This window comes from Hyalella azteca, unplaced genomic scaffold, assembly GCF_000764305.2.
Source record: "Hyalella azteca isolate HAZT.00-mixed unplaced genomic scaffold, Hazt_2.0.2 contig15826, whole genome shotgun sequence".
Taxonomy (NCBI): domain Eukaryota; kingdom Metazoa; phylum Arthropoda; class Malacostraca; order Amphipoda; family Hyalellidae; genus Hyalella; species Hyalella azteca.
This window is the reverse complement of record NW_025945661.1, coordinates 206,883-230,075: the sequence shown is the minus strand read 5'-3', so window position 1 is coordinate 230,075 and position 23,193 is coordinate 206,883. Positions and strand designations below refer to the sequence as shown.

The 23,193-nt window shown below is 42.3% G+C and overlaps 1 protein-coding gene across 1 annotated transcript; it reads left to right on the top strand.

Annotated features, from left to right (window-relative positions):
* Window positions 1-1,279: 1,279 nt before the first annotated feature.
* On the top strand, window positions 1,280-22,706 carry LOC108678138 (CD109 antigen; the record flags this gene model as incomplete). Its single annotated transcript, XM_047884667.1, is given in 27 exon segments — window positions 1,280-1,399; window positions 1,747-1,845; window positions 2,190-2,296; window positions 2,518-2,599; window positions 2,961-3,050; window positions 3,172-3,270; window positions 4,134-4,235; window positions 4,452-4,759; window positions 5,149-5,288; window positions 5,691-5,804; window positions 6,379-6,602; window positions 7,504-7,734; window positions 8,162-8,296; window positions 9,263-9,425; window positions 9,740-9,906; window positions 10,635-10,778; window positions 12,160-12,303; window positions 13,484-13,608; window positions 14,240-14,373; window positions 15,082-15,167; window positions 15,744-15,896; window positions 16,781-16,945; window positions 18,163-18,356; window positions 19,908-20,082; window positions 20,621-20,726; window positions 21,943-22,019; window positions 22,526-22,706. Coding segments are annotated over 27 exon segments (3,804 nt in total), but the record flags the coding sequence as incomplete, so codon positions are not given.
* Between the last annotated feature and the right edge of the window lie 487 nt (window positions 22,707-23,193).

Here is a 23,193-nt window from a genome sequence, read left to right as displayed (position 1 = left end):
GATCAATCAGTTTCTATCAAACTTAGATTCAACGAATCGCCATGGAAATGTTACTGCCAAGCAAGAATAGAATTATATAAGAAGTGTCAGCACTGCACTGAAGAAATAGGCCCATGGCCTGTTGCCGATTCTTGAATTTTTCGTGACTTAATTCACAAGGGATCCGGCCTTTGGAACCCGATCTTTCCATAACTGACGATTGATTGAGATATAGCTGCTGGACTTATTGCCTGGTCCGTAATTTGCTAGGCATTTTAAGACTGAACATATGCTCCTGCATAGCTTCGTCTAGTCTGTTCTTGAAGTCGTTCATACTCGGAGCGCTCCTGGAGACTGACAGCGGGAGACATTTTCCCCCTGGACAGTGTTTTGGATTTTTCAACGTCAAGGCACTTGGGACTTGTTTCAATGTCTGTCCATGAGCGAGTAGGTGGTAAGTAATTTACTTATCTTCTTAGTGACCGAAAGCAGGAGACATTTGTCAACATTGAGGGTCATCTACCACTTCTGCTCCAATAACATACGTCAACCTTGGTCGTGCCGTCACAAAAGGCGAGTCAATTAAAAGGTATTCGTGTATGTTGGACCTGTATCCTCTCCATTTGGCCCTCTAACCCCCACTCTCCTACCACTTGTGGGGGTATATTGGTCTTGTATCTGCCCCACTTGACCCACACCCCGACTCCCCACCCCCTGTGGGGGGTATGTTGGGCTTGTATCCTCCCCGCTTGACCCTTTCCCCGACTCCCCACCCCCTGTGGGGGGTATGTTGGGCTTGTATCCTCCCCGCTTGCCCCTTTAACCCCCACTCTAACCCCCACCCCCAGCTACACTCCCCACTTGACCCACACCCCACTCCCCTACCTCCAGCTACACCCCCCTGACCCTCACCCCCACACCCCTACCTCTTGTGGGGGTATATTGGGCTTGTATTCTCCCCACTTGCCCCTCTAACCCCCACTCCCCCACCCGCAGCTACAGCCTGTGGGGGGGCTCGTCGTCAGGCTCGTCGGGCACGTCGGGCCACCGCCGGCGGTTCTCGCGGTCTCTGTGTCGGGTGGTGCTGTGCTCCGCGGGCCTCCTGCTGCTCATGGCCGTCGTCGGCATCATCGGCATCGCCATCTACCTCGCAGGTCCGTAGATAAAGGTAGATGACGGTAGATGACGGTAGATGACGGTAGACGACGGTAGATGACGGTAGATGACGGTAGATGACGGTAGATGACGGTAGATGACGGTAGATGACGGTAGATAAAGGTAGATGACGGTAGATGACGGTTTTGGCTGGAGGATAATACGAGGCTGGGCGATCGCCAGAGTCGTCCATGACGAAGCAATGCTTCAAATTCTTGGCGACCAGCCGCTGGTTTTCCGCCCTGGAATGCCCATCACCGTCCACGTGAGCTTCCATTCTTTCTTCCAAATTCTTACTTGCTTTTGGATTTGATCCACCGTTCAGAAAGGTATCATTGCTTCGCATACCTGGTAAACAACAGCAATACAGTTTAGTACTTTGCTTTGGTGAAAATCTCTTGGCAAAGGTGTCACTGATTGGAAAAATATGATTGTGAACCATGAAAGCAGCGAACACGTAAATTCTAACGGTATCCGCAATGTGTCTTCCCGTACGAAGTCTCTAGTTAAATATAGGTACTTATTCACGTAAACTTGATAGATTTTTCACCACTATCTTCATTCTCGCTTTGGAAAAAATAATCTATTAGATCTTTTAATTAATATTTGCAGGCATTTGCTTCGTACTCTGACCAGCATCCCTTTGATGAAGAGGAGCTTGTAGACGCTAAGGTGACCATCACCTTGTCTGTCTATGGGGGAACTAGTCAGGTGAGAAACGAATGAATTACATAAAACGAATAAATTATGTCACTCTGGAACACCAAAATATTTACCGGCATTGGCATTACAACAGCTGCAATACACTTTGGATAAAAAATCAAACGAAGATATATATTTATGTTAAAATATATTGTTAGCGCATTTTCTCATTTATGGAAAAAATGCACTATTGTGCTCGCCATATCCGTCTGTCTGTCTGTCCGTCCGTCTGCCCGTCTGTCCGTCCATCCGTGACCTCAAGTTTTCGACGACGAGAAAATGCGCTCTCTGTCACTCACTGCAGTGGGTACTGAGTTATATTTTTCGTTTATTTTCCTCGTCATTTCAATAAGGTGGAGAGCGCGGAGATATCAGGTCTTGATCTGGTCGAGCAAGGCGGGGTCTCTAAAGCGGTTTTCGACATTCCGGACTTGGCGGAAACTTTAAAAATTGATGCTCAGTAAGTGAAATGAAAACTCAGTAATGAAAACTTCGAATTACATTCAAACTTTGCAAAAGAAGTCTTTACCATAATTTTTCGTTCAAACATCGATGCAATCGTAAATATATACGCAAATTTACATATTATATATAATATATATTATAATAATACATATTATATATAAAATATATAGGTATTATATTAATAAATATATATAATATGTTAAATTTTGTGTGCAGGTTTATAAGCTCAAGCGGCCTGCAAGCGGCGTCCACAGCGCTGGGCACCAAACACCACTCCCCTCGGGACTACTACCTCCAGGTTGGTGCTGCTGTCAATGGTTAGTCGGCATCCATTTTCATATGATAGGCGTTAGTCAAAAAATGTGATGGTGCATTGAATAAAATGTGTAATAGTAAACTATCAGTTTGCTATTAATTTGTTAATTTTATATCGTTCATTTAAAATTGTATATGATTAGATCCGGCTAGAGCTATTCTAGCTTTATGTTATAGAAGCAACTCGATTCTTGTTAGTATTTTGCATATTTTTGAAGCGTATTATTGCCTACATTTAGTTTATTACCAACATCACACGCACGTTCTTTGTCAGCAACTTATAAACATTTGATCAAAGTCTAACTCTGTTTTCGCAATCCTTTCAATAATAATTCCAACTGCAGGTGGAGACGTCTAGCCAGGGCACCGTTTCTGGAGACTACATCGTTTTGCACGTGAGGAACAACTTCAGGACAGACTACATCAACTTCATGGTAAGAGTACTCACTAATAATGCAGTGTTATTAATAATTTTTCAGCCAGAAATTGATTAATTGACTGCAAATTAATGTTATAAACTGGAGTTTGTCGCTTTCATTATGATCGTTTATGCAGATGAGTGGCAGCGGAGTGGCTCTGTACTCGGACCGCATGGCTGTTGTTGACAATTACCTTCCTACCGTCACCACCTTCGCCATACCAGCGTCCACCGAAGTAAGATGTGGTAGAAGTGGTACTAGCAGTTTTAGTGTAACGAGATTGTGATTTTTATATTAGAATTATAATTCAAAGATGGTAATTGGGAACAGTCAATTACTATATTAAATATACATTCTGGAATATATGTGTCGTCTGGAACACACATCTACAAATAATTCTAACAAGTAGAAATCGCCGATTGGAAAGTAGGCATTACTATCACTTTTATATCCGAACAATTTAATTGCAGATTTTTGAGGGATTTAATTATCTATTTGTGCTATACTCCTTTTAGTTCTCCAATACCGAATATTTTTTATGGGCTAATTCTTCATGGTTTTTCTTCTAGAGCTAGACCAAAATACCGAACTTTTCTTTTTGGTTGCACTGGCAGATAAAATATGTTATGAATGATTTTCTGATTGATGCATGAACGATCGACGCAATCATCGACGTTATGGAAGCGAAGTGTGCGCTTTTTTCGCCGTTAATTCGCTCGTGAGTCCAAAGTGGCCGCGGCTCGGTAGGCTACGTCAAATACAAATTAGTGAGTGTTTGTAATAGGTGGTCTTGGAAGATTAAAGGTTGAAAAAAAGACGAGGGTCAAGTCATGACAATACTTGATCATAAAATGCCCATTAATAGAATGCATGGCACTTGCATATAAAGTTTATCAATAGCAGTTTAGAAGCCGACAACAAGATGCTGCCAGCAAATTTATATTCTAATTTCCCGATCTCAGGAAAGTAATTTGCTGTGGAACTTCACGCAATTTGTCTCACGATGGCGTTGGTGACTCTTCTTAATTTAATATAACCAGAAATGAATTAGTTTACATGCTCTCCACCAAAACTTCGTTTTTCAACCTGGCAACCAAGATGGCGCCTGTGGCCAGAGTGACAGTGTGGGCCGTAGCAGACGACGGTCAGTTGGTCTCCCACGCCATCGCCATTCCAGTCAACCCCCTGGGGCGCCATGAGGCAAGCCTCCTAACTTATTCTCTGTCGTAATAAACTTCTTGGTAATTTTGATAATAAATTCATTAAATGTTTTTCAATGATTATTTGTTTACAGTTGGAGGTCAATCAATATTTGTATCGAACGATTTTCAAGCTTCAAGCTTCTCGGTCTTAAATCTTCCGGCCTCCAACGTCCCAGTTCAACCTATCATCTGTTGATAAAATTTTCCATTTCAGGTCGGTATCCGGTGGAATGACCACAAAGACCACACGGGCGGTTCATCCGAATGGAAAATGCTCGGTGAAATTGGGTCCTTTTTCGGCGTTTCTTCGTTGTGGGAGGAAACAAACTTCCTGGACGCGGGACATGACCTCGACGAGTCCCGAGTCCTGCATCGCATGATGGGACTTGGAGAAGACGCCATCTTATCCGAGCAGTCAAGCCGGGCCCGTTTGTCGCAGCCACGTCCTAAAAACCATCGCGTGCAGGACGATTTCCCCTACGCCGATGCACCGAAGCCTCACATCCGTCGGGCCGCCACCAGGTCAGTGGCGAGTGCCGCCGGTCACTCTTTGTTAAGTGGCGGGAGCCTCCTGCCACTCTTGGGCCAGTGGCGGGTGGCTCCCGTCGCTCTACACTGGGTGGCAGGGCCTCTCGGCAGAGAATACAATTGAAAATTGTTGGCTTAGGGGAACAGGATTTTAATAATAAAATTGTTAGGCTTTTTGAAAATTGTATAAAAGCGTCGACATATTTCTTCGGTAAAAATATAATGAAAAAAAAAATAAAATAAAAAAGTTATATGTTATTAGCTTCCTGGCAATGTCGTTTCCTGTCCTTTTCAGGTGGACTGACTAATTTATATTTTAAGTATTTAATTTTATAAATAGCTTTGTGACTATCAAAATAATTGATGGTGGATCAATAACGCAGATCCCGCGACGGTGGAGGTTCTAAGGTGCAGTTCTTCCCGACCAGCCTGGGGGGTCCCGACGTTGCTTCTACCTTCGCCTTCGCTGATCTACTTCTACTTACTGACACTACCGTCTACTACCAGCACAGTCATTCTATGGGTAGGGATAAAACTCTAATCCTAATTGCATAATTATTCTGGGGATAGTATTTTTTGGCTCTTATTACTCTGATGTCATTTCTACGAAATTAAGAACTTAACCTGTGTCACACCAGTACTATCAGATACCGTTCCTTACAAAATAACTTTTTCACCTCCTTCAATTCCAGTTACCTCATTCATTTACTTGAAAGTAATAAAATTTTGTATAATTTTTTTCTTGACAGAGAAATAGTTACATCTCGTGGTCACTCATTTCGATTGTCCCAATATTTATTTATAATTATTGATTATTCTAAAGGGTCGACCGTTTTATAATTTAGCGAAGAAGAAGTGACATTTAATGGTCACTTATTTCGATAATTATCAAATAGTAATCATTTATAATTGTTGGCATTGTCAGACACTGCGGAGTGCGAGTCGCCGGCGCTGCGCTGCCTGACGGGCGGCTGCTACCTGCCTCCTGGACGCTGCAACGGCCACTTCGACTGCACCGACAGATCCGACGAGGCGGGATGTGCGTTGTCTCGCTTGCGGTTCTGAGCTTATACAGTTTGGTATTTTATAATTACCAGGATGTTATTATTTTCCGTTGTTACTTTTATTGGTTATTACGAAAGTTTTCTCATTCAAATGTTTTTTTAATTAGGTATTAGTAATAATGACGATGAATTTTCCCTGCAGTCCCGCGGATGTAGACCAAAGTAGGGTGTTAAATTCCCCGTAACCGCAGTCCCCGAAGACGGAGACCCCAAGTAGGGTCTACATTCCTCCGTACCCGCAGATCTCATAGACGTAGTCCCCAAGTAGGGCCTAAAATCCCCTGTACCCGCAGGTCCCGTGGACGTAGTCCCCAAGTAGGGTCTAACATCCCCCGTACCCGTAGTCCCCCGCAGGCATAGTCCCAAAGTGGGGTCTAATATTACCCGTACCCGCTGGTCCCGTAGATGTAGTCCCCAAGTAGGGTCTAAAGTTCCCCGTACCCGCAGGCCCCGTAGACGTAGTCCCCAAATAGGGTTTAAAATCCCCCGTACCCGTAGTCCCCCGCAGGCGTCGTCCCAAAGTAGGGCCTACAATTCCCGTACCCGCAGGTCCCGTGGACGTAGACCCGCTACGGGAGTTCCGGCTGCACCGCATGAGTCGCATGTGGCGGGTCTACGACCCCGCGGACGGGGACTGGGCCTGGCGGGACGTGCGGCAGGAGGGGGCGGAGATCCAAGTCTTCCCCATCCCCAAGCGTCCCCAGACGTGGGTCGTCAACATGTTCGCTGTGGGGAAGAACCTGGGGCTGGGGCTTCTGCAGGAGAAAATAACGGTAGGTCGTAAAGTGTTTTGCATGAGAAAAGGAATATTGAATTTGGGAAGGAATAGGCAACATGATCAATAGAAAATATAATTCAAATTTCAAAATTTACGAGACCTTTATATTCCCATTGTCACATATTAAATGGTATCGAAGAATAAATTCACTTCATTAGTATATGTTAATAAATTTGGAAAGAAATTTACTTCATTCTTACCCCCAGTTTGACTCAGCGGGCCCGTTCATGCTGACGTTGGAGGCCCCGAAAGTGGCCCGGATGTGGGAGCAGGTCTCCCTAAATTCACCCATCCTCTCTTCATTCACCCCCAGTTCTCACTATAATCCTCCCTTATTCATCCTCCCCCAGTTTGACTCAGCGGGGCCCGTTCAAGCTGACGCTGGAGGCTCCGAAGGTGGCCCGTATGTGGGAGCAGGTCTCCCTAAATTCACCCCTCCTTTCTTCACTCACCCCTAGTTCTCCCTATATTCACCCTCCCTTATTCATCCACCAGTTCGACTCAGCGGGCCCGTTCATGCTGACGCTGGAGGCCCCGAAGGTGGCCCGTATGTGGGAGCAGGTCTCCCTAAATTCACCCCTCCTCTCTTCATTCACCCCCAGTTCTCCCTATATTCACCCCTCCCTTATTCATCCACCAGTTTGACTCAGCGGGCCCGTTCATGCTGACGCTGGAGGCCCCGAAGGTGGCCCGTATGTGGGAGCAGGTCTCCCTAAATTCACTCCCAGTTCTCCTTCTATTCACCCCTTCCTTATTCATCCTCCTCCAGTTTGACTCAGCGGGCCCGTTCATGCTGACGCTGGAGGCCCCGAAGGTGGCCCGTATGTGGGAGCAGGTGTCCCTAAATTCACCCTCCAGTTCTCCCTATATTCACCCTTTCCTTATTCATCCCCCAGTTTGACTCAGCGGGCCCGTTCATGCTGACGCTGGAGGCCCCGAAGGTGGCCCGTATGTGGGAGCAAGTTGGCCTGCGGGTGTGCGCCTTCAACTTCCACTCGGCGATGGTGGCCGCCCTCATCATCCTGCCGATGTCTGACCAGTACAGGACGGTGGTGGTGGAAGAGGATGGCAAGACCGAGGCATACAAGCCCAAGACGGCAGAGGGAGAGTTCCAGCACCTAGTTTGGGTGAGCTAGTTCTGTAGGCGACTAGTGCTAGGTGATAGTGTAGTGATGGTAATAGAGTTCCAGCACCTAGTTTGGGTGAGCTAGTTCTGTAGGCGACTAGTGCTAGGTGATAGTGTAGTGATGGTAATAGAGTTCCAGCACCTAGTTTGGGTGAGCTAGTTCTGTAGGCGACTAGTGCTAGGTGATAGTGTAGTGATGGTAATAGAGTTCCAGCACCTAGTTTGGGTGAGCTAGTTCTGTAAGCAACTAGTGCTAGGTGATGGTATAGTGATGGTAATAGAGTTCCAGCACCTAGTTTGAGTGCACAGCTTTTGTAAATTGTCTAAATTTTATGTTCTTCTAATAATCAAATAAGCAACAACTTAAGAACTATTAAAAATAATATAATGTATAAACACTCTGAAGAATGTGATGTTGAAATTCGCAGCTGCAGCCTGGGGAGTTCCGGGACGTGAGCATCCCCATCGTGTTCACGGGGATGGGGGAGGTGATGGTGACGGTGACAGGCTCCACCCAGATGATGATGGACAGTGACTCGGCCACCATCAACGTGCAGGCTGAGGTAACCTGCCAAACATCATAACCATCATCATTTTTCTAAGCCTAATTATTAACCAACATTCCCTTTAACTCGCCTGATTAAAGGACTAAAATTTTACGAAATGTCGTCATTAATTATTCATTTTAATGTATCATTGTATATAGCCCCATGATCATATTGGCCGAGCTATCGGTTGTTGTTGTGGCTTCGTGTTTGACACCGCCGATGAGCTACCAGAATATTGGGAAATGAAAAAAATCACTGAGTTTTGGAAGAAAGTTTTGAGTTCTTGGGTGAGGATGTCCACATCAGAACCTGTATTGTTGGTTATGAAATTGTCGGCATAGTAGCGGGTTTTGATGTTAGGTGATGGTTGAGGTACTATGGAAACGTAAGTAGTTGAAGAGGTCCAGGGACAGAACCGAGTCATGTTATACGCCGGCGGAAATTTTTCGTCGTTTCATGGTTTGGAGACAGAATTGCGTTAAATTACGATAATATGCGTTAAAGCAGAATTGCGTTAAAGCAGAATGGTCATGTGAGAAGTTAGAAGTACAATGATTGATTTTAATTGTGAAGGTTATGATCTGAGAAGCTAATATACCTCCTAAGAGGCAGGTAAATTTTATTTCTTCGTGGGAAGCCGTAATTTGAATGCTGATGGTTCAATAAAAAGTTTGATTGTATCGAGCGCTCTGAAGGTTAGTTAAGCTGTGCAAGTCATGTGATCAGACTACGCCAGCGCCCAGTAATTCTGTAGCTTTAACCATTTGAGTTAGCCTTTAACCGAAATGTAGTTAAACTCAGAACCTCTGTTCTGAGTTTAACTATGAGAAGAATTAGATTCGATATATAGGAGAGACAAAAGAGACGTAATAAGTAGAAAGATTCAGCGCTAAACGCTTCTGTTTTCCTCGATTCTTCGGATTATTACGAAAATTGGGCAATTTTATTTCTTCAAGGACGATTTTTGCTATCAACGTGCAGGGCGCAACGATCGGGAAGCACACATCACGCCTGCTGGACCTGAAGAACAGAGGCCTCGTGTACGAATTCCTGGACATTTCTCTGGACGAGTCACCCATCATCCCGTACTCCTTGAAACGCAGATACATATACGATACTCCTGCTGGACACATCTCCATCACTGGTACTCCACAGTTAACTAGTTACCAGAGGTCTTCAAGTATTCTTTTAAGTGTTTACGCTTTTGTTTACATCCATGAGCATATAAAGGAACGCATTTAGTTCACGTATAAGCAACTGCCTAGTCATATTTAGCCGCCTTAGATTTTATGACTTTCCTCTTGAGATGTATCGAGGCCATTGATTTAATTGGTTTAATTAGCGCAAATTTCCTTTTATCCGCCTTAGATTCAGTAACTTTTCCCATGAAACGCAGCGAGGCCAGAGTCACATCGATTTAATTGGTTTAATTACCGTGAATTTATTTTTCCCCGCCAGGTGACGTGGTTGGACCAGCTTTCCCAGAAATCCCAGTCACGACGGAGTGTCTCCTGGGCTTGGAACTGATGGGGGCGGAGGCCGAGGCCTACAACTTTGCTGCAAATTTGTGGTCCTTGCACTACCTGCGCCTCACGAACCAGCTGGATAGTGACTTGACCCATAAGGTTCGTTGATTTTTGTTGGTTTTTGAATGACCTGCGTCTTAACAAACTGGGCGTTGCAATGACTCAAACGGTTAGGTGCAAATCTGTGCTCTTTAATCTACCAGCGAATCCAGCGAATCGACAAACTGCTGGAAAGCGGCATTACTTCTATGTTTAGGTGGACACTTTTGGTCTTTGCACCACCTGAGCCTTACCAACTAGCTAGTCAGCGACAGGATACTAAAAAAAATTAAGATCCCGTTTTTCAAAAATAACTTACATCGATGCAATGCAATTTGAATTATAAGTTAACGTCTAAAACAGTTAGGAAGGTTGAACCTAACCTACATTTGCGCGCAGTGTCGTCTCTTCTTCTTCAATCAAGAATCTGTGCAATGCGAATAATGTCACCACTGGAACATGAACTCATTTCATCAGGTTTTAATAACCGTTGCTTTTTATTGTGAATCGCGTTACTAAGTTTTTCAAACTTCTCTCTGAAAGCTCCGACCGCAGTACTACTAAATTCTCAGGTCCATAACGCCGTGGCGGTTCACTGCAACATTACATACCAGGTTCTGACCGCACTACCACCAAAATCTCAGGTCCTGAATGCCGTTGCGGTTCATTGCAACATTACATACCTGGTTCTGATCGCACTACCACCACATTCTTAGGTCCTGAACGCCGTGGCGGTTCACTGCAACATTACATACCAGGTTCTGACCGCACTACCACCACATTCTCAGGTCCTGAACGCCGTGGCGGTTCACTACGCCGCCATCGCGAGGTACCAGAACGCCGACGGTTCGTTCTCGATGTTCCCGGGCGACGAGGCGGGCGTGTGGCTCACCGCGCACATCCTCAAGACGCTCCTCGTCGCCGACTTCCAGGTTGATTGCCTTGATTAAAGTCAAATATGATACAATGAGTGGGCAGATGAACTATTAATTTTTTATTCACATGATTAAATTATTTAGTTGATTTCGGCTTCGAAAGGAAATTGAACTAAAGGAGGCCGAATGTTTAGAGTTTATGTTATCAAATTTGGAGCAGTGAGTAGTGGGTTCGATACCAGCAGCTATTTGTGAAATTCTGGTCGAAATCGGCAAGATGGCAGGGCGGTTAAACACCGCGGATGTTGGAGTAGTGGGTGGTGGTTTCGAGAGCCATAGCAAGTCGTGACAATTCCGTGGAGTTCAGAGTCGGTGACAGTCGTGATGGTCCAATCGTCTGCGTTGACAACGCTAATTGTTATTTCATATTCCATGGTAAATTTAACGAATAATTACTTAATGTTATATTTCTCAATTGAACAAGTTAATTACAGTAAATTACTAATTTGACTGTCTGCCTTTGAATTTCCATTGCACGTATTTAATTCACTGAACTTTCCTACCGAATTTGTGTTGATTGCTGCTCATGGTTCCTTGTTAAGTGAACACATAAATATATAAAAATTATTCATTAATTTAGTTACTTGCATGAATTTAATAGTTCAAATAAAATTATATTGAGTCGAGGCCTCGGGTTTCAATTACTTTATATGGTTGTTGAAATGAGCGTTGATCAATCCCAATAACCTGTCTGACATATACTAACATTTATATACAGGCTTATCGATAAATTATGATTTTTATTATATACATCTAGAGACACTGATAATTCTTTGATATTTTTTAGACATTCTTGAATTAAAAACCATATCATACATTCCTATAACACAGAATTGGGCAGCAGTTTAATTACCAAGTAGAGGAGTTGCAGAGCCATGTATAGTACAGCACGCAACTTCATTCTTGCTGATGTTTTAACTTGATTTATTGTAAGATGAACCCATGCCACATGGAACGCAATTTTCGATCTTTGGCCGTGATAATAAATATAATTACGAGCTCATAAGTCTGTCAGCCAATCACTGACGGCTTTTCAAGTTGAATCTACCAATCACAGACGAGAAATCTGCCTCTAAGTGTACCTAGGCCGCTACGAGTATATGGGTAGCTACATATACTTAGGCAGCTACGACTATATGGGTAGCTACATGTACTTCGGAAGCTACGTGTATATGGGTAGCTACATGTAATTAGGCCACTACGTGTATATGGGTATCTAGGAGTTCTTAGGCCGCCACGTGCATATGGGTAGCTAGGTATACTTTAACTGCTACGTGCTAGTGAGTTTTAATAGTTCTTTCTCAGAATACCATGATATATAAAGATGTAATGACATGAATATATAATCACATGTAAGTATAGCAAAATTAACCCACAGGACTGGGAGAACCACTTGTACATAGACCGCCACGTGCTGAGCACAGCGACTTCTTGGCTCATAGACCATCAGACCAGCGAGGGCAGCTTCGCCGAGACCCCTCACTACCACGAGACCTTAGACCCAAAAGTAGACCCCGACAAGGTGAGTGTCAGCGCTAAAACCCTCAATAGCATCAGCCATTAGACCCAAAGTTAGACCCCACCAAAGTGAGTGTTAGCCCCTTAACCCTCACTACATCCAGCCAATAGACCCAAAATTAGGCCCTACCTAGGTGATTGTCAGCCCCACAATCCTCACTACCACCAGATATTAGACCCAGAAGGAGACCTCACCAAAGTGAGTGTCAGATCTACAACCTTTTCAGACCATAAGACCACACCGAAGAAGGAACAGCAGCCCCGAAAATCTAAAAAAATTCCTTAGTACTGGAAATTTAACCCTAGGCCTCCGTAAGGTGCATGAACTTAGAATAAAATGAAGTAAGGTAAAAAATGCCTACAAATTAATATGGAAAATTGCACACATTTTAGACATTCATGTATTAATATAATCCGCCGTTGAAAGCTGAAATCGTTCCTACTGTATATAATTTTCATTTCAATATGCACTACCGGATGAGTTCCGTGTATCAGTTAACTTCATAGCCTCGGGTGATTACCGTAAGTGTTGTAATTACATAACTACAGTAACTGTTGTAATTACATAACTACAGTAACTGTTGTAATTACATAACTACAGTAACTGTTGTAATTACATAACTACAGTAACTAGTGCAGTTACATAACTACAGTAACTACTGTAATTACATAACTACAGTAACTAGTGCAGTTACATAACTACAGTAACTACTGTAATTACAAAGCTACAGTAACTACTGTAATCACATAACTACAGTCACGTTTAGATTATCAGACTAAAACCTATGTTAACTCAATTTAACATTTCTCTAGGGATAGAGACAATCAACGTTATCATGATAACAGAGTTGTTATTAGTAACGATCGTCAACATAATTAATTATAATCATGCATTGAGCGAATTCAATAACATAAATATTTAATCTAACAAATCCATAACCTTTATGGATAATAATAAAAAATAATAATAAAATCGGGGCAACAAAATAAAAATAAAATAATTGCCCGGTAAAATAAATAATAATAAAACCGGGGCAACAAAATAAAAATAAAATAAATAATCAATTATTATTATAATTAATAATAATAATAAATAAAACAATAATAATAATAATAATAATAATAATAATAATAATAAATAAAACAATAATAATAATAATAATAAATAAAATAAAATGCCCCAGAGGAAGGCGCGCAACCGCAGCGTCGCCCTGACGGCGCACGCGCTGCTCGCGCTGGTGCCCGTGACGCCCACCCTGCAGAGCGCCCTCAGGGTCAGGGCGAACTCTGCCATCACCAGCGCCCTCAGGTGGGTCCGTGGGCGTCAGGTGGGTCAGTGGGCGTCAGGTGGGTCAGTGGGCGTCAGGTGGGTCCGTGGGCGTCAGGTGGGTCAGTGGGCGTCAGGTGGGTCAGTGGGCGTCAGGTGGGTCAATGGGCGTCAGGTGGGTCAGTGGGCGTCAGGTGGGTCAGTGGGCGTCAGGTGGGTCCGTGGGCGTCAGGTGGGTCAGTGGGCGTCAGGTGGGTACGTGGGCGTCAGGTGGGTCAGTGGGCGTCAGGTGGGTACAGTGGACGTGTATAGGAACCTTAAGGTCAACACATTTGGGGCCTGGGCATCCTGACCTATTTTCCCCCAGTCCAAAGACCAATAACTTTAAAACAACAATCTTTATTTAAAGTTGATGGGTCATCCTGACTCATTTAGGCAAGTCAAAGTGGGTATCTCTACTCTCACAACCAATGCACTCTCTCCACTCGGACTGTGGGCATGAAAATCTCTTTCGTAAACAATGAATCATTCATTATTCTGAGTATAGATTTCATCGCTGTTGATCCCCACTAACCAGGCAAATGACTTTGGAACAAAAATCTTTATTGAAAGTTAAATCAACTAAAAAACGTTGAATTAAACGTTGATTAAACGTCGTGCGTCTGTTGCACAGTTACCTAGAGCGCGAGCTGCCCAGCCTGGTGGACCCGTACGACGTGGCGGTGGTAGCCTGGGCGCTCACCAAGGCGGAGGCCGGGGCGTCCGACTTGGCCTTCGAACGCCTCGACCTCATGAAGCGTACAGAAGGTGCGTAACGCGTGGTGAAGGTGCGTAATGCGTGGTGAAGGTGCGTAATGTGTGGTGAAGGTGCGTAATGCGTGGTGAAGGTGCGTAATGTGTGGTGAAGGTGCGTAATGCGTGGCGAAGGTGCGTAATGCGTGGTGAAGGTGCGTAATGTGTGGTGAAGGTGCGTAATGCGTAGCGAAGGTGCGTAATGCGTGGTGAAGGTGCGTAACGCGTGGTGAAGGTGCGTAATGTGTGGTGAAGGTGCGTAATGCGTGGCGAAGGTGCGTAACGGGTGGTGAAAGCACTTAATGCCTGGTGAACAGGTGGAACAATGGGCAAAGTTGCGTTCTGGAAGATGAAAGGGTATAACGCGGGGCAAAAGCACCCAATTTGGGGTAAAAAGGCGGGACGACGAAAGGTGACAGTGCGTTACGAGAGATGTAGGTATGTGACATTGGTGAAGGTGCGTAATGCGAAGTGATGAACTAATGATGCGTGTCGAGGAACGAAGAAGAGTAATGCAGGGTAGGTGGACGTGGGTAACGTGGGTGGATGCACCTAATGCAGGGTGGAGATACAGAACGAGTGGAGAAGATGTGTAACGTATCTCTCCTCTCGTTGAATTATGGTAGCGTTTGTTCATACAAATAAATTAAATCTAATGATGAGCTCGGCAGTTTCTGCCCAAATCCTTACGAATTTTGCAATGGAAATCCCTTCAATTCACAGGGTCACGCGTGTACTGGTCGAGGGAGCCCGTGGGGACGAACCCTCTGGTGTACGAGGACAGCCAGCGACCCTTCGTCCAGCCCAAGGTATGAAAGAGACCCTTCGTCGCACCCAATTGGTAGGAAAGCAACCTTCCATCCATTCCTATAGGTAGGAAAGTGATCTTCTTTTCCACCAAAGGTAGGAAAGAGATATATTTGATCAGCCCAAGGTGGGAAAGAGACCCTTCGTACAGTCCGACCAGAGGTAGGATGAAAAATTCAGTCTTAAAATGCCTAGCAAATTACGGACCAGGCAATAAGTCCAGCAGCTATCTCAATCAATCGTCAGCTATAGAAAGATCGGGTTCCAAAGGCCGGATCCCTTGTGAATCAAGTCACGAAAAGTTCAAGAATCGGCAACAGGCCATGGGCCTATTTCTTCAACGCCGACACTTCTATTCTATTCTATTCTTCTATTCTATAAGACCCTTCGTACAGTCTGATTAAAGGTAGGATAAAGACCCTTCGTTCAGTCAAAAGTATGAAAGAGACCCTCCATGCTCAGCCCAAGGTCGTAAAGAGACCCTCCACTCAGCCCAAGTTAAGAAAGAAGTCACAATATTGCATCAATATTTTCTTCTCTTGCTCCCTCAGGACGACCATAAGTCCACTCAGCCCAAGNACGACCAGAAGTGGGACGCGCACGCTGTGGAGACGACTGCGTACGCGCTGCTGCTGTACGTGGAGCGCGAGAGCCTCGGCGTCGTGCAGGAGAGCATCGTGCGCTTCCTGGCCGAGATGCGCGAGCTTGATGGAGGCCTCATATCTACCCTCGTGAGTGCCGTGATGAGGGTTGTTTGCCCTCGTGAGGAACGAACCCTCTGATGAGGGTTGTTAATGAGTGCTGTGATGAGGGCTGCCTTCTGATGAGGGCTCTGATGAGGGTTATTTGCCTTCGTGAGTGCCGTGATGAAGGATGTTTGTCCTCGTGGGTGCCGTGATGAGGGTTGTTTGCCCTCGTGAATGCCGTGATGAGGGTTGTTTACCATCGTGGGTCCCGTGATTAGGGTTGGTTGCCCTCGTGGGTCCCGTGATGAGGGTTGTTTGCCTTCGTGAGTGCCGTGATGAGGGTTGTTTGCCCTCGTGAGTGCCGTGATGAGGGTTGTTTGCCATCGTGGGTCCCGTGATGAGGGTTGGTTGCCCTCGTGGGTCCCGTGATGAGGGTTGTTTGCCCTCGTGAGTGCCGTGATGAGGGTTGTTTGCCCTCGTGAGTGCCGTGATGAGGGTTGTTTGCCCTCGTGAGTGCCGTGATGAGGGTTGTTTGTCCTCGTGAGTGCCGTGATGAGGGTTGTTTACCCTCGTGAGTGCCGTGATGAGGGTTGTTTGTCCTCGTGAGTGCGGTGATGAGGGTTGTTTGCCCTCGTGAGTGCCGCACGTGAATTAATTTATACTGAAATTGATTTCTGCTATGGACTAGGCCAGCAAGTCGGTCTCAACTGATATAGGCGTCTAAACGAGGGTGGAGTTAATTTTTTTCTGCCAGTCACATGGAAAATACGTTTATTTTGAAGAATGTATTGGCAGCCGGCCACTAAAGCGCATTTTACACCGTTTCTAACCGTTCCTTTCAAACCATACCGGAAAGTTTCGATAATATAATGTTTAAAGTTTCAAAATTTCAATGAGATCGTTTTACTAATGAGCTTGTATCATTACAGGACAGCGTGGTTGCTCTAGAGGCGTTAGTTGCGTACTCATACCGCGCTCGTATACGCGACATCACAGACCTACACGTGCGCTTTGAGATGTCAACCAACCCCAACCAGACGCTCGACGTGCACCTCTCCAACGACGGCAACCTGGCAGCCATCCGCTCCTTTGACGTGAGTTTAGAATAGAATAGAAGTGTCGGCGTTGAAGAAATAGGCCCATGGCCTATTCTGTAACTTAGTTTACTGTATTTTTATCTGAATTTCTATTCTTTCCAGATTATCATCTCATTCACTCTGATGATGGCTAAAGTGTAGATAGCCGAAACGTTAGAATATATGGAATTTTATCTCAGAACTGCGATCGTTTCTTTTTTATCCAGAATCATTATTCGACGCCTAAGTGTAATTGAGAAGGAAGTTTTTAGAAAACTTGAAAAACTGTTGAAACTCTATATAACTTCTGTTCCGTAAATACTTCTGTAACTGAGATTATGAGGTATGAGATGAGATATGAGACTTATTATTCGGATATGAGATTTAGTGAGTTTGAATACTTCGGTAACGGATATTATGAGGTATGAGATGAGATATAAGATTTATTATTCGGATATGAGATTTAGTGAGTTTAAATACTTCGGTAACTTCACGACATGAGAGTAATTACATCGCACATGTTTTCAAAATTGTGACCAAAAGCCATGCGATCGTCGAACGTAGATGGACGAAAATACAATGAGTAGTCAAATCATAAACTTATCTAGAATACATTTTTCAGACATTGAATAATTAATGAATAACACTATTTTACTAGCTGGAAGCTATCTATGGCCACATTAACGTTAAATACTTCGGTAACGGCGATAATAAGACATAAGATTTATTATTCGGATATGAGGTTTAATTTTTTTGCATCCATAAGGGATTGACGCAAGTTTAACTTTAGTTCGAATGGTAAAAATTTCTTGCACAATTTAGTGAAAAGGATATGAAACTTCGGCAATTTCATCTACCAAATCTCTGATCTCGAAATTGTTGACACGATGATTTATTGTTAGTTTCTTTGAGTGATGAAAAACCCACTTGAGGTAGGGAAATGTTTTGGAAGTTACTTCTACAACTGATCCTTGAACGCGTAACTAATAACTTTAATTTCAAACCACGTGAAAAATTCAGTTAATAATAAATAAAATAATAAACAATAAGAAATGATAACTATTGAATAATAGCAATATTTAAATATTAAATGAAATAACAAATAAGAATAAATGATTAATAGCAATAGTTGAATATTAAATGGATAATAGTAATATTAAATAATAAACGAAATAATAAATAAAATGAAATAAAAATGCCATTGAATAATGAATGAAACATCCTTCGTTCACCAGCTTGAAGCTATCTACGGCCACATCAACGTGATAGGTCACGGGTCAGGTCAAGCTCTAGTACAACTGGACTACACCTACGCCGTCGACCAGCCCGACGAGCTAGACATCCCCCCTGTGGAGGCCTACGACCTGGAGATCAAAGCCCTGTACTCGGGCCGAAACAATTCCCATATCAACATAACCGCCTGTCAGAGGTAAGGTTTTTTAATATTCTCTTGTTGTTTTTTTTATATATCTTTCTTTATATCAACATCACCACTTGCCAAAGGTAAGGTTTTTTAATATTCTCTTGTTTTTTTATATATATTTCTTTATATCAACATCACCGCCTGCCAAAGGTAAGGTTTTTTAATATTCTCTTGTTTTTTTATATATCTTTCTTTATATCAACATCACCGCCTGTCAGAGGTATGGTTTTTTAATATTCTCTTGTTGTTTTTTTTATATATCTTTCTTTATATCAACATCACCGCCTGCCAGAGGTAAGATTTTTTAATATTCTCTTGTTTTTTTTTATATATCTCTCTTTATATCAACATCACCGCTTGCCAAAGGTAAGGTTTTTTAATATTCTCTTGTTGTTTTTTATATATCTTTCTTTATATCAACATAACTGCCTGCCAAAGGTAAGGTTTTTTAATACTCTTTTGTTGTTTTTTTATATATCTTTCTTTATATCAACATCACCGCCTGCCAGAGGTAAGGTTTTTTAATATTCTTTTGTTGTTTTTTTATATATCTTTCTTTATATATTTCACCGCCTGCCAGAGGTAAGGTTTTTTAATATTCTCTTGTTGTTTTTTATATCTTTCTTTATATCAACATCGCCGCTTGCCAGAGGTAAGGTTTTTTAATATTCTCTTGTTTTTTTATATATCTTTCTTTATATCAACATCACCGCTTGCCAGAGGTATGGTTTTTTAATATTCTTTTGTTGTTTTTTTTTATATCTTTCTTTATATCAACATCACCGCTTGCCAGAGGTAAGGTTTTTTAATATTCTCTTGTTTTTTTTATATATCTTTCTTTATATCAACATCACCGCCTGCCAGAGGTAAGGTTTTTTAATATCCTTTTGTTACCTTTGTATGTATCTTTCTTTATATATTCCAAAAGTGCTGAAAATATAAATTTACGACTCTAAAACTGCTCGTTTGCCAAATTCGACTCACGAGTCACCATATTCGACAAAAATTATATTATATAATGTGGGCGTGTAATTATATTATAAAATTTGACATCGAGTAACCATATCTACTATCGAAAAAAATTAGTCACAATTGGATTGATCGTCCTTTATTAATCAACTAGCATGGGTTTTCATCGCATAAATTCAATGGATGCGATATGAGTACACTCAATGTATGCGTATGCTCAATGTTATCCAGTGGAAATAATGAGAAGCGCTAACAATCACAATTGTCTCAATTGACATGTTACCTTTATTGATGAAATATTGAAATATATTGAATCCCGTTTCTCTTCGTGAAGTGGTATCCAGCTATAAGACGCTCTAAACATCACAATTTTCCCCATTGACATGCTTTATTGATGAAATATTGAAATGTATTTAAATTGTGATGTTTAGAGCGTCTTATCACTGGATACCACTTAATGAAGAGAAAGAGGATTGACATGTTTGAGAGGATTGACCCCATTGACATGTTTTATTGATGAAATATTAAAATATATTGAATCCTGTTTCTCTTCTTGATTTGTAAATATGATCATTCATGTGTTACCAGATGGACATGCGAGGAAGCAGAGGAGACGAGCGGCTTGGCCATCACCAGCATCCACCTGCCCTCAGGTTACTACGTCATGCAAGACGACCTCATCCGTCTCGTGGACAGCAGAGTTGTGCCCAACCTGCGCTGGGCGCTACGCACCGACACTACGGTTAAGCTTTTCTTCAGCAAGGTAAGTACAGTAATTTATTACAAATCGTGGGTTTTACTAGTTCAGTAATTTCTTACAAATCGCTGGTATTATTTGTACTGTAATTTCTTTCCTATCTCCTGTTTTATTAGTGCATTAATCCCTCACCTATAATGGGGCTTAATAGACTATTAGTACAGTAATACGCCCGCCTATTGTGGGTGTTGCGTTCCAGTTGTTCCGCCGTGATAGATGATATAGGATTTAAATTAATGATAGACTGATAGTAATTATTTTAGTACATATATTGTGATGATTTTGTAAATTATAATTGTTTTAGATGTTTACAACAACTCCTTCCCACACTCTTGCTGCCGATCGAGTTGCTCGGGCTGTTCAAATCTGCCCATGGTCTTCATCACTGTACCGTGTAATTGACTTTGTTGAGAGATTTAACCAGAGTGGTTATGACTAAAGCTCGACAGGCCACGATACGATACGATACTAGCTCATCTCCTTGTTTAATTATTATTTGTAAATGGCTACACATAGCTCATCTGAATGAAATATACTGCCGCAGTTGACGGAGGAGTGGACGTGCGTGAGCTACCAAGTGGAACGCTGGCACGCTGTCTCCAACCACTCCCGCTACAACACCGCCATGGTTTACAGCCACTTCCAGCCTGGTAACGTACATACCAATTCATGTATTACTGAAAGTTGAATACTTGTTATGTTTACTAAGTACTGTCAATGACATTTATCACTTTCCTGGTGTAAAGGTACCAAAGTGATAAATAGGTACCAATACCAAAGTGTCTCAGGTTAGGGCAGGGTGGCCTAGTGGTTACAGTCCAGAGTACCAAGATTGGCGCAGAGAGGTGCGGGTTCGATCCCAGCTCTGTGCGCCAGTTTCTGGTCAGAATCGGCGAGGAGGCCGGGCGCGGTTAAGCGCAGCAGAATATTGTAGCAGTGAGTTGCGAGTTCGAGACCGCAAATTTCTGTGAGTGTTCTGCGATGTTAAGAATCGGCGACAGGCCTACGGCCTACTAAACGCTGAAACCGCTATGATTATTTATCACCATCCTGTTAAAATTTGAGATTGTAATATTCAATAATAATTGTTCTCGTTTGCTTCTCTTTGGAAACGTCTCCACCGCAACCAAAAAGCCTAGTCGAAAATTTTTATTTTATCGCGTGAAACTTCTTGTTGCAGTCCGAAATTCATCGTAGCAAAATTCATCTATGGCGTAACTTGAGAATTTGGATCCAAAACACACCACCGAACCTGAATTTTAATTACACCATTTCTACGGATTAATATAAGCCTTAACCAAATATCCTTAATGGTTCTATGTTGCTCAAAAGCGGAGATGATAAAGAGACAAAAATGTATTCGAAATTCCAACGCCATGGCGCCAGCGATTTGAAAATTATGACTAACTCAAAAGGAAACCCAAATACCTATTACCTGAGCACCTTTACCAGGTTACCTGAGTACTCGACTAGATTTTGACTAGGCCTTAACCCCTATCTGTGGATGCTCGGTCGGTAGTCAATGATTATGGAAGCATTGGCAGCGCCCATTTTTCTGATTAAAGGGCAGCATTTTTGGTGTGTATGCAATTACGCGTAAGTGCTGCTATATTCGATAATCCTGTCCATGTGCTACCGTATAATCCTGCCCAGGTGCTGCAGGTCCTAACAACCATTACGCTTCTTAAAATGGTTCATCACCAACAACACTGACAATAGTGACGTGCTGGTGGTAGTTGCTGATTGTGACAGGCGGTTTTGAGTACATTTTGAGTTGTACGTACTAAAAGTTGTACATTTTGAGGTTTTAGTTTTAGTTATAATTAATATGAAAACTTAACTGAAGTCATTTTTCATTTTTTACAGAGCGGTTCAATATGACGCTGTTCGAGGTGTACCCTCTGTATGACCTTGACATCTGTGAAGTGTGTGGCTCTTTCCAGGTCAGTAGCCTAGTAAATTACCTAAAATTACCCTGACAAATTATTTCTAAAAAATTTCGCTGTAAAATTACTTTAACAAATTACCCTAAAAATTACCCTAAAAATTACACTAACGATCACATGAAAAATTACCTTAAAATTAACTAAAAAATCACCCCTAAAATTATTTATTTTAGCGTAGTTACTGTCATGGGCAAAAATAATGAACGGGAAAAAATTTTGTCGCCAAAAAAATAACAATTTTTTTTGGGGGGGGGCTTATAAAATACAACGGATCAATATGATCAAAATCCTGCAGGAATCTAATTTTCTGCGATAAATCATGTAAGGCAAATTAGGCTTAAATTTAGCGATTCTAGATGAAGTCTATTGACATAATTCCTGAAATTTTATTTAAACAATTTATTTTGTTCAAATATTATAAAATTTATTTTCTACTTCTATATATATATATATTGGGTGATGATATATAATATTAATTACTTAATGTTTGTTTTTTTGGGCAGTGCCCCTACTGTCCCTTCTACAGCGGGGGCTTTATACCCGCCCCCTCCATGGGGGTTTGGTTGCCCCTGCTCCTGGTCTGGGGGTTAGTCTCCCATCTGTGGACCCCCCCACCTAGATGAGCCCAGCCTTTATTTGTATATACTATTAGTATCCACTTTTTAATTATATTTAACTTCACAAGTTTTAGTCAAATAATTATAGAATTTTTTTATATATTAGTTTAACTTTTTAATTATATTTAATTTTACAAGTCTTAGTCAAATAATTATAGAATTTTGACACTCTAGTCAACCACAAACATTCGCTTTATAAATCAAGGTCTTCAAAACCTATGTCTGGCTTGACTGCACAACGTCGAATCGTTCTCACTCTTTGTGGGTGACTTGTCCGTTCATGAATAATAACATTCTTTTTTTTCAAAGAATCATATGTTTTCATTCGTCTTTTTAATGTATAAATAATTTTTGCAAAAGTGTTAGTTGTTTGTAGTCTGCACAACTTCGAATCGTTCTCACTCTCTGTGGGTGACTTGTCTATTAATGAATAATAACATTCTTTTTTTTAAAGAACCTTATGTTTTCAGCCGTCTTTTTAATGTTTAAATAATTTTTGCAAAAGTGTTAGTTGTTTGTGGTAGAAAGTGTATAGATTTGTATATATTTCTATT